Source organism: Coenobita brevimanus, chromosome 14, assembly GCF_032717465.1.
Source record: "Coenobita brevimanus isolate Jiangsu-jjx chromosome 14, ASM3271746v2, whole genome shotgun sequence".
In the NCBI taxonomy this organism is placed as follows: Eukaryota; Metazoa; Arthropoda; class Malacostraca; order Decapoda; family Coenobitidae; genus Coenobita; species Coenobita brevimanus.
Genome location: NC_136967.1, coordinates 6,907,184 through 6,919,033, shown reverse-complemented (window position 1 = coordinate 6,919,033; position 11,850 = coordinate 6,907,184). Strand labels below are relative to the sequence as shown.

The window sequence follows — 11,850 nt, the reverse complement described above, 5'->3', positions numbered from 1 at the left end:
TAACACTCATCCCCTTCAGTGCGAGAGGTGTTCCCTAAGTTGACTGAAAAATTGCCTGGCGATGTAGAGAATAAAGTATAAAAATCGTAGTACCGGTGCATGGGTGGATTAAGGAAGGCTAGATTAGCGTTGTGACGGTGATGTGGAGAGAGAGAGAGAGAGAGAGAGAGAGAGAGAGAGAGAGAGAGAGAGACGATTACTAAAGAAAGAGACAGTACTGAGGGGAGAGAGATAGGTGTGAGTGAGGGCTGGGGAATTCACAGGGCCGGTGTCATCCTGGTGAGATCACGAGTACCAGGAATAACTGCATTTCCCCCCCACATGCACACGCCCAACACACCCCTTCTTCCCCAACCCAGTGTCTCTTTACCCCTACATACATCCCCAGTACACCCATTCTTCTCCCACCCCTTCTTTCCCACCGCACACATTCCTAACACCCCGTCTTCCCCCACCCAGTGTCTCTTCTCCCACACACACTCCCAGCACACCCCATCTTTCCCCCACCCCATGCACACGCCCAACACACCCCTTCTTCCCCCACCCATTGTCTCTTTACCCTTACATATATCCCAGTACACCCCTTCTTCTCCCACCCCTACTTTCCCACCGCACACATTCCTAACACCCCGTCTTCCCCCACCCAGTGTCTCTTCTCCCACACACACTCCCAGCACACCCCATCTTTCCCCCACCCAGTGTCTCTGCGCCCCTACACACACTTCCAACACACACCCCTTCTCCCACACAGTGTCTCGTCCCCCCAACATACACTCCCCACACACCCTATCTTCTCCCACTCAATGGTTCCTGCATATTTCACATACTTCCCCTACCACTGCATCTCTTAGCCTATCTCTCACCACCTTTGCATCTCATATTTACTGTCTCTACCCCTGCATTTCATATTCACTGTCTCTTGCCCTTCATCTCTTAGCTTGTCTCTCACTACTACTTGCATCACTCCTTGAATGTCTGTATTTTTTTATCCCATTTATATTCACCACAGTTACTGATCTTCCCAGTCTTCCTCCCCTTTATACAGTTATAATAAATCTTATGTATTTTATCGCCACTGTGTAACTTGCCCTTTCCTCAGGTGTTTTGGTCTCTTGATGTATGTGCAACAAAGGGTCGAATGCTTAAACCCTTAATCGCGAAGTGGAGTGCAAGATCCCAGTTTTTTATTATCATTTCTGAAGCACGTGAAGAAAATGGAAAGTGTTGGGTTTTATCTCCGTGGCTGTTGACTGCACTCTGCAAAATAGGATGCAAATTGGTCATAATATAATAATCGTAGACGTTCCATGAAGCGTGCTTAAAATATTAGGAGTTTGCATTCCACTTTGCGATTTAAGGGTAAAGCGTGTAGCCGTAAGTACAGTAGTACGTTAGGTCACATGGGAAGAGTACGAGGCTAATCCCGCTGTGTGTTTTTTTTTTTTTTCGGTTTCTCTTTTTATCATATTTGTTCTTTTCTTCTTCTCTTCTACTTCAAACCCTTGACTGCCATCTCTTTAATTCTCTTTACCTAGTACTAGCATAATACCGTGGTTAAATATAGATAATCGATGTCAACAAAGCATAACTGCGGTGCCTGCCCTCCCCTCCCCTCTTGGCACACACTCAGAGGGGAACCCGCGCGCCGGCCACGCATGCGTACTGTCGACACGGACGAGGGGAAAGATGAGGGACGAAGGGTGGGAGGGAGGGATGAGGGGAATCGGGAGAGAGATGAGTAATAATCAGGCCTACACATTAACCCATTGTCCTTGTATTTCTCTTTTCATCGTCCATGCCTTGTCTCTGTCCTACCGTTCTAACCCCCTCTAACTTTACTCTCTACCAGGAGGGAGGGATGAGAGGGGGGAGGGATGAGGGGAAGGCGGGTGAGGGTAGCTAAGGGGAGGTGTGAGGGGTGTGAGAGGCATGAGTGGAGTAGAGTGCCTAGTTCTCAGTGTGGCCGTGGTGGTGTGGGGGAGGGCTTAACTTTATATCTCCTCAGTGTCCGGGTTTACAGTGAATTGGTCCAGCCTGTGTTCTGTGTAGAAAATTGTTGTGAGAAGGGATTTTTTGTTCTTCACTGACTTTGTTCCTCCCGTTGAGTTGGCATGCTGGTATTTGCTCTGTAACTGATCGCATCTAAACAAAAACAACAACGAACTAAGACAAGAACTTACTGTTTTAAATGGCACCATGATCATGCAAGGAGTTTAGTCTCTTTAAGGCTTCAGTTTTTCTGTGGTGTTCTAATTGTGCCAAGAGACTGTGCAATTGCAATACAAGGACTGTTGACTGAAGATAATACTTAATTCCTATACTGATTTATATACAGTCAATTATTTCTTAATATTTGTTTATCAGTTAAGTTTGTGAAAGCACTGATTCTGTTATTTCGTTATTCTCTTTAAGTACTGAACCGAGTATATTTTACAGAAACATAATTGCGGTAGACACAGACAGGCGACACAAGCGTGACTAATGATGTGTACAGTGATGAAACTAGAATGAGTGTGCTGTAAAAGGTCATCGTTGTGGTCTCGGCAGCTAGAGTGAGGGAGGCAGGACTATAAGAGTGATGGAGTAAGAAGATGGAAACACTGTATGAAGGTAGTGTCGTGCTGTGATTCCGGTAACTGTTGTGCTGTGGCAGTGGTAATTATAGATGGGAAGTGTATGCTCAGACGTGGCTATCTTCTTCCTCCTCCTCTTTCTCGTCGTCATCATCCTCATCATCATCATTATAGTAACCTTATTCCCACTATTGTAAATGGAATGGGATGGATACAGTAGCAACAAAAAGGAAACACGCAAAAATAAGAACTTTAGAATGCCAAGTGGATACCTTCATTAACAACAACAACAGCAACAACAAAATCAACAGCCTATCACACTATTATAAAGTGGGTGGGTTGAATGCGCACACACACACACACACACACACACACACACACACACACACACACACACACACACACACACACACACACACACACACACACACACACACACACACACACACACACACACACACACACACACACACACACACACACACACACACACACACAGGAAAACTCATCATAGTGTCCAAGAAAACTTAATCCTATCTCCATTCACTCATCCCCCAAGCCTCCCAGCATCACGAAACACTTGACACCCATTTCACTAACGCCCATTACATCGATACATTATTTTTGCATCACTCCTTTCGTTACACCGACTTTTTTGTGATTCATTCCCTGCTTCAACAAAATATTTTACTCGGATTAGATGAGGCTTAGGGTAGTGATTAGGTTGCAAGCTCTATTTACCCATTTTTTTTTTTTTTTCTGCAGTTAGTCTTCCATGAGCTGAATGAAATCGTCTGGTTGTAAGAAAATACAAAAGGCGTCGTGGTAGTGAAGGGGTTGACTGTGTGTGTGTGTTTGTGTGTGTGTGTGTGTGTGTGTGTGTGTGTGTGTGTGTTTTAGGCTGTCCAGAGTGGCCTTGTGATGTTATTTGTAAGTGTTTATAGCTGTTTTTAATCCCTTCTGGGTCTGATATTTTATTTTTTATTGTTGCTGTTTTCAGACTAGTTTATTTATCTCCAGTCTCTCCTAAGCTGAATAAAATTGTCTGGAAATGGCAAGACTAAAATCAAAAGTACGTTTCCATGCTTAAGATGTCAGTCACTTAACAACGAGATGCCTCACGTAATCTGACTAAATTCATCAGAACGTAGCAAGAATTTAAAAAAAAAAATATCTTACGACAGAAGGTAATGGAGACTTTCTAACCCCTTCATGACGAGGGATCTTTTCTTTTTCTTGTTTTTGTATTTTTTCTTGGAGGGAACAATCTTGCGGTCTTTTGGCCTTGGATTCCTTCTTCCTTGCATTTAAAAAAAAAAAAAAAAAAAAAAAAAAAAAAAGGGGGGCGTCAGCAAGAATGAGATAGAAGACGTTTTTGTACAGAGTGGCTCAGTTAAGTTGTAAATATTTCTTGGCCTCTCAGTAGTCACAGGATGTACAGTCGGGGACAAAATATCGCCTGCCGTTCCGCTCCGTCAGTATCACCCTTGGGCATGTCCGTCACTCTCCTCCAGACGCACTGTATCAGTGAGCATCGTCCGTGCAAGGGAAACCAACCAAGCTTCTCCCAGTTTTGAAATACTAACCAGCAGAGGAAAGTGTTCAGGAAATTTTAATCGGCGACGAAAGTGGGAGGTAGAAGAGGTAAAAATATTATGTGAACTTTCTTGTCTCAGTTTTGGAATATTAAAAGCAGAGGGAAGTGGAAGGTTAAAGAGGTAGAAATATTGTGTGAACTTCATCTTCCAGTTTGGGAATATTAACCAGCAAACGAAAATGGAAAACAGAAGAGGTGATATATCATGTGATCTTTCGTCTCTCAGGTTTGAAATAATAACCAGCTGAGAAAAGTGGGAGGCAGAAGAGGTGAAATATAAACGAACTTTTGTCCGTAATTGTAGAGCCAGCAAGTGAAATATCTCCACCCCATCGATTCCCGTTTTTATTCACCTTAGTTTTGACCCGTTGTGCTGGAAGGGTTAGGAACAGCCTCCATTAACCCCCTTCACTACGAGAAGCCCTTTCCCAAGCTTAAGTAAAATCGCACGCTGGTAGCAAGAGTAAAATAATCGAGGCGTCATCGAACTGAAGGTGTTAGTCATGCCTTTCAGAGCAGTGAGGCTTTATTTGGCCCTCTTATGGTCGAAAAAAATCTTAACATTCATTTCCACCTAAAGCCGGACGATTGTTTGCAGAGATTGGGTCATAGGAGCTTGAGAGAGTTGATTCTGTCGTCTTTAATCTCTCATGCACGGGGCAACTCTAGTATTCTGTTCCAGCTAACGCCAGACGATTTTATTGAGGCAAGAGAGAGTCCTGAGAGCATTAAGCTTTGGTTGAACCCAGTGTTGCAAATAAGCTTAGTCACCCTGTTAAATCCCTGATGGTATCCTCACACACACACACACACACACACACACACACACACACACACACACACACACACACACACACACACACACACACACACACACACACACACACACACACACACACACACACACACACACACACACACACACACACACACACACACACACACACACACACACACACACGCACTCTCTCTCTCTCTCTCTCTCTCTCTCTCTTATCTTTAGGTGAAACAGGGCTTATAGGTCGGCCGGAAATGTTTACAGCTTAGACGTCTTGAATTTCGATGGGGAGGGGGGAGAAATATGATGTAATTATTTGCAGTCAGTGAATCGTGCATAAATTTTTCCCGGTATAGGCTGCTTACGACATATACTGAACTGCTCTGTTTTGTGAAATGACGCTAGCAGTACCTTATTTACCTGGCACCTCTTTGAAATTATAAATGGCTCTTAAATCGTGTGTAGATAACAGATATAAATGTTTTGAATGCTGAGTCTAGTTTGAGGGGAAATTTGTCTCTAGGTATGTATAGCTTCCGTCAACTGAATGAAGTACTTTGGCGATAGAGTGCAATACCTAAGTCTGTCCAACGCACTCAGAGCATTGAAGTTAGCCTAGTGTGTAGTGCTTCTGAGAGTGTGATGTTAGAGGTGTGTGATGTTGACTGCAAGCTGTTGTTGTGTTTGACGTAGCGTGTGAGGTGTGTTGTAGGTTATAGCCTGAGATTGTAACCTATTGTGGTGATCATCTAGAGAATAAAGCTACCCATCCGTGACCTTCCCCAGGGTGGTCCAGCATAGCACCCCCCGCCTCCATCCCCACCTCTGCACTCTAACACTGTCTATTTTAACCTGGCCTAAATTTGCCATCACTCCGTTTGAGCTGTGACAGGAGATTGACACTAGAATATGGTATTAATAACGAGGAAGTGTTGTGCAAAAGTTGAGAGATCCGTTTATCATTTCTGCCACTGAGCTTTGGGAAATAGGCAGCATGAAGAGGAAAATCTCCGCTTAAGGTGGACGAAGTATAGTTTACAGAGGCCCTGCCAGGACCCCACCCAAGGCTCTGTTTGTTAGTTTAGGTCCCATTTAGGTCTAAGCTCTGGGTAACCTGTCCATCTTTCCTCTCCGCTGCTGACGGTGGCATGGGAGGTGAAAAACAAATTGAATGTAGCACTACGGAACATTATTAATATAAGTGTACACCGACTTTTTTTTTGCATAAAGGTTAGATTTTTAATTTTGCAAGACTTGGCTGAATGTATAGCAGTATGCATACGGTATGAAAAGAAGCGTGGCACCATGTATGTATATTTTGAGACTATACCGGTATGCATCTAAATATAACTAAAAATGTTGTACCCTCACAGTAATCTTATTTCGGTATGCATCTATAAGTTAACCATCGTGTAGGTCAGTAAAACAGTAATTGGAAACTGCTCTCTCCCCCGTAATTAAATTTATGCTGATTATCGAGATGGCATCATTAATACTTCCCGTCGACGTAATGGGGTTCTGAGTAAATTTCGACGTTTTAGTTATTGTTCTGCAGCACTTGCAATATGATGTGTTGCTGAGGGGGGCAAGGTCACCAGCTCAAAGTCAGTGCAGTCAGTGTCGGTGGTGCGGTGGTGGTGCAAGTGGTGGGAAACTATTGGCGACCTTCACGTTCTGTCACGCCGGTTGTCTTTCCTCCATATTGTGTTAAACAGACGTTATTTTTTTTCGTGAGACAAGATTCTCGGGTTGTTTCATGTAGCTTAGTGATAGAAAAAAACAGTGCTACAACTCTACATCCTTTCCTAAGTAAGTTCTTCGTTACTGTACCCTTTTTTACTCTAACTAGGCCAAAAATTATCACCTCTCCATCTACATTGCTGAGTTGTAATTGTAGATTAACATTGGAATATGATGCTGTTCACGAACGAGTGTTATGGAAAGGGTATTGAACCATAGCATTGTCTTTCTGCCACTGAACCACGTTAAATAAGCTACAGTTAGAATGAAAATCTGGGCCAAATTAAGAGTAAAAAGCGGTATAGCATCATATTCTAGTGTGTATCTGTTGTTGTAGGTCAGCAGATGGTTGTTGTGATGGATGTAATGGTGTGTATGTGTTTAGTGTTTATGATCGTGTTCGTGTATTGGGTATGGGTGTTAAAAAATCGGTGTGCCGAGTGTGTCTTGGCTTTCATTTCCACTACACAGAGCATTTAATACATATATCTACATTGGCACAGAGAAAGCTTTTACCATGACCTTGCAACAACACTCTGGCATTAGCAGTCGAGCCTAAATCAGTCCCCTTCGGTTTGGTCATAAGCCAGGGTGTAGTGAGTTGCATGTGGTCAGTCTCCTTGCTGTTGCTTTAGGTGTAGACTGGATATTAGGTCATCATAATTATTTGTTTTACAAGGACAGTTAAGGGTAAACAAGGTAATACAAGGATGCATAACAACGAGACGTAATTATCGGAGTGTACATGAGCTGCCTTTGTATCTCATCACCAGTTACATCTCTTAGCATATTTTGTAGCATCTGTGTGTGTGTGTGTGTGTGTGTGCGTGTGTGTGTGTGTGTGTGTGTGTGTGTGTGTGTGTGTGTGTGTGTGTGTGTGTGTGTGTGTGTGTGTGATATTGTACGGTTCATCATTCGTGTAGCTTTGGAACTTCTTTGGTACACTTCAGATTTGATATAACCTTCATGGATTGACTTACAAGAAAGTTATATGAGGATACTTAGCTACCCGCGTATGTTTTGCCATCGGGACTGGAAGGCATCTCAGTTTTCCTCTAATACCACTGCACTTCTTCCCTTGCATTCGAATTGTTACCATCACCCATTCCTGTACATTCATATTAATAAGGTTTTACGAAGAGAAACAAAATAATGTACTACCACTATCTCAGTAAAACACACAGTAATATCATCAACTTCTTGTAGAATGAGGAACAAAAATTTTCCAGCCATTTTTTTTTTTTTTTTTTTTTTTTTTATGAGAGGAAGAAGGAACCAAAGGCCATGAGCCCGCAGTAACAGTTCCCTCCAAGAGAAAAACAAAATACAATAGAGAGCCAAATTCAAGATCCGTCTGCTTCATACTTAAGGCATGTCCGTCCCTTTCCTCCCTGATGCCTTATATCAAAGAGCATCATCTGTGGGCAGGGAAAGCTACTAAATCTTACACAGCTTGGGAGTAATATAACCATGAGAGGAAAGTGAGAAACAAAAACAGGTAAAATATCAGCCGAACTCTTCACCCTGACTGTAAATAAAGCCTTTTCAATAAGTCACGTTCAGTTTGCCAGAGAAGAAGCACGAGGATGGGGAAGTGAGGAGTGCCAAGCTACTGAGAGGAGCAAGAGAGGGAGGAGAGGGAAAGGGGAGCGGGGGAGAAGATGAGGGAGTCAGGCAGTCTGTACTAATGTAAGGGAAGAGAGTGTGGAGGCGAATGTAAACACCAGACTAGGAATAAACTACGGTAGAAGTGAGAGTAGTACAGAATATTTAAGTGTGCGGAAATGTGGATGTTATGAGGTGGAAGGAAATTGTTTGAGTGTGGATGGGTATGTAAACAGAGAACAAGAAATAAACTCTGTGGGTAGAGAGAGAATTGCGGAGTATTTTAAGGTGTGTGGAAATGTTTAAATTATCGGTACACCTGGAAAGAAACTGCTGTAAAAAAAAAAAAATGGCCGAAAAATATTGCTGCGGAAGTGATCTAGGCGGAACGATGAGACGTGACGAGAGAGAGAGAGAGAGAGAGAGATTAAAGAAAGGGTAAAGCAAGAGCCTGTAAGCAACCCACTATGACGGCTGTTGCACCTCGTCTATTTTAGGTTAGGGCGGGGTTTTGTTCCCATAATGCCAATCTGTCCTTCAGCCCGTGACTCTGTGCCTCTCTTGTACTTCTCTGCCTCCTTTCATGCTCTGTGGTTGTCTGTGTGCCTGCGTTTTATCTGTGTGTGTGTGTGTGTGTGTGTGTGTGTGTGTGTGTGTGTGTGTGTGTTCTTGTTTGCGTGTAGGCCTCTGTTTGTGTGTGTGAGGCATGTGTGTTTCTGTTATTGTATGTCAAAGAGAGAGAAAGAGAGAGAGAGAGAGAGAGAGAGAGAGAGGGTGGGGGGATGGCGTACCTTTGAGATCTTTTATGGCGGTTGAAGGAGGGGAAACAAAAATAAAAACAACACCAGATAACATAACAGCTGTCTTACGATCCACAAGTTCGGTACCTCCCTCAACTTCGGCGACAACACAAACACCGATTTAATCTCTAATCTACACCAGCATTTCAGGAATCCAAGTGACGCAGAGCAGATTAGATACAGTAGTACTTGGGTAACGCATGTACTTTTAGTCCTGAGGAGCCGATATACTCACAAGTCGAAACCTCGCATATTAGCTCACATAGCTTAGTCATGTAGTGCTCAGCAAAATCTTAAATGAGCGCGAACATCTCAGAGATCCTTCTTAAGACAGAGCTAATTAGATTTATGGTATTTATTATAGGGAGTGAAAGACGTAAGTAATTTTGTAGTAGAGTTATTTGCATCTGAAACTTGTTACATTAAGTTACAGTGGAAGAAACACAAGAGCATTTATTCGTTTACTGAAGAACATAAACAGAAATAAGGCAGATTTTAGTATTCCATTATGGAACTACAAGATGACCCAGGTGAGACATTGACCATTATATTACTCTTCAAAACACCCGGCAACGTAAAAAAAAAAGAAAGATTGAAAAAGACAAATCAAGGAGGAGAGAGAGAGAGAGAGAGAGAGAGAGAGAGAGAGAGAGAGAGAGAGAGAGAGACGAAAGTATTGTATAAAAGCACGACCAGTATAATGTTTTCAGGCTAAGTATACAGAGAAGCCGAATCAAATGCAGTTCGTATTTTGATAATGAACTAAAGTAAACATAATAAACATAATTTTTCGAATGTTAGAATATTTAATAACCCACATGAACATTTCACGAATTAACACTAGAAAAAAAAAATACAGGAAATGGAAGATGTATGTATCAGAGTGTATTAATTGTTTTTCAGTATTTTGTATTGAGTGATGAGTGCATGAAGGTGTGGACTGTTGTGGCTCTTGATTCTTGTAAAGTTGAATTATTGTTTGACCATTTCCTGTTTCTGGATCCTACCACTGCAGTTGAAAGAGTGGATGATGATGATGATGACGATGATGATGATGATGATGATGATGATGAGTGTGGTGGTGATGGTGAATTATTGTTTGACTTCGTCCTTTTTCTTGATCCTACAGCTGCAGTTGAAAAGATGATGATGATGATGATGATGAATGTGGTGCTAGTGGTGAATTATTGTTTGACTTCTTCCTGTTTCTGGGTCCTATCACTTCGGTTGAAAGAGTGGGGAATTGAATGATGATGATGATGATGATGATGATGGCGAGACTAGAATCGGAAATTGTGGCACAGATTAATTTCTCACAAACTTAAGCTTCCTTCGGTACGCTACACGTTCATTGTTATAGACAGTATCTTCATTTTATTTCCGATTGAGAGAAACCAGGTAATCGTGCTGATATCCCAGGTAACGCAGGTGGATGGAGTTAGTGTACCGTATTGTTCGGGAAAAAGTAGTAAAGCATACTCTGTAGGAAAGCTGGGTTGGTTTGACTTTGTTATGGCATGAGAGAGAAAGAGAGAGAGAGAGAGAGAGAGAGAGAGAGAGAGAGAGAGAGCATGGTTTGGTAGATGTGTAATTTTGATAATGGGATGAATAAAAAAAAAAATCACACTCATACACCACATCCCATATCCATAGCACAAGTCCCCCCAAACTTCCGGATGTCAAACACACTTTCATCCTCCTCAAACCAGTTAAAATGACGTCCTGGCTGTGAAGTGTTTTATCCTTGACCAACCACGACCTTGAGGTGTCGGAAGCCCTACTTTTGTCCTTGTACCGTATGCATAAACTGTCTTATGGTTGAATTGAGACTAAGATTGGTTGTGTATACGCTCATCGCCACGGACACAGCAACCAGGCACTTTCACAGGCAGATTAGAATGGTTGTTAAAGTGAAGAAATAAAACATTCATGGTATATTGAAATGGTGGAGAGAGTTTTTGTTGTTTGTTTATTGTGAAAAATGGTTAATCGCTTCACTACGATGATGTTTTATATACATATTTATATATATATATTTTTTTTTCTGTTGATACCGGGCATTTTCACTAAACGTAGGAGACATCGAACTGGAGTGCCTCGTACAGCCTTCATTTACCCATTACAGTACAAGAGATCTCATCCACAGGTGAAATAAATCGCCCAGTAGCAGCAAAAATGAATAATTAAATAAACAATGACGACCGGTGACTGAAGGTGTTACGGGTGTGTCGCGTGTCAGCCTCTCTCGCCTAGAAAGGAGTGTGAAGGCCTGCTTGGGATGAGGATGTGTTTACTCTCTCTCTCGTCCCCTCTTATAATTTTCCCTGTGATGTTGAAGCACTTTGCCTTTGTTGTTAAATCTTTGGGTTTAAGAGTTCCGAGAAGAGTTGTCATCATCCCAGTTTCATCGTCATCAATCATCATCATCATCATCATCAGACAGTGACATTCAGGTGTAGGACGCAAATTTCCATATTCTGTCCAACTCTCTAATGCAATCCTTCATATATGCAGCAGGTGAACTTTGGAAATTTCCTCTGTCTGAATTTCCTACCGTCTACCACCTCCAGTCTTTTAAATGCGGTGTGTCCAGGCATCTCGAAGTGAATGGATCTTGAATTTGGCTCTCTGTTATCTTGTTTTTATTTTTTCTTGGAATGAACAGTGGGAGGGTTTCTTGCCTTTGATCCCTTCTTCCTTGCATTAAAAAAAAAAAAAAAAAAAAAAAAAAAAATTCCTATCCTTCTCCACTCGGGC

At 42.2% G+C, this 11,850-nt stretch overlaps 1 protein-coding gene across 3 annotated transcripts in view; it reads left to right on the top strand.

The window, feature by feature from the left end:
* The first annotated feature begins 1,985 nt into the window (after nucleotides 1-1,985).
* Nucleotides 1,986-11,850, top strand: part of milt (trafficking kinesin-binding protein milt) — a 275,578-nt gene continuing 265,713 nt past the window's right edge. The window contains exons 1-2 of one of the 3 annotated variants that reach the window (XM_080286080.1): nucleotides 1,986-2,027; nucleotides 2,437-2,610. In XM_080286080.1, coding sequence (XP_080142206.1) covers nucleotides 2,592-2,610 — 19 coding nt within the window. In that variant the 5' untranslated portion in view covers nucleotides 1,986-2,027; nucleotides 2,437-2,591. Of the gene's footprint in view, nucleotides 2,028-2,291; nucleotides 2,611-6,733; nucleotides 6,758-11,850 lie in introns of those variants that run through there. The other 2 variants (XM_080286072.1, XM_080286088.1) reach the window with 2 other exon arrangements.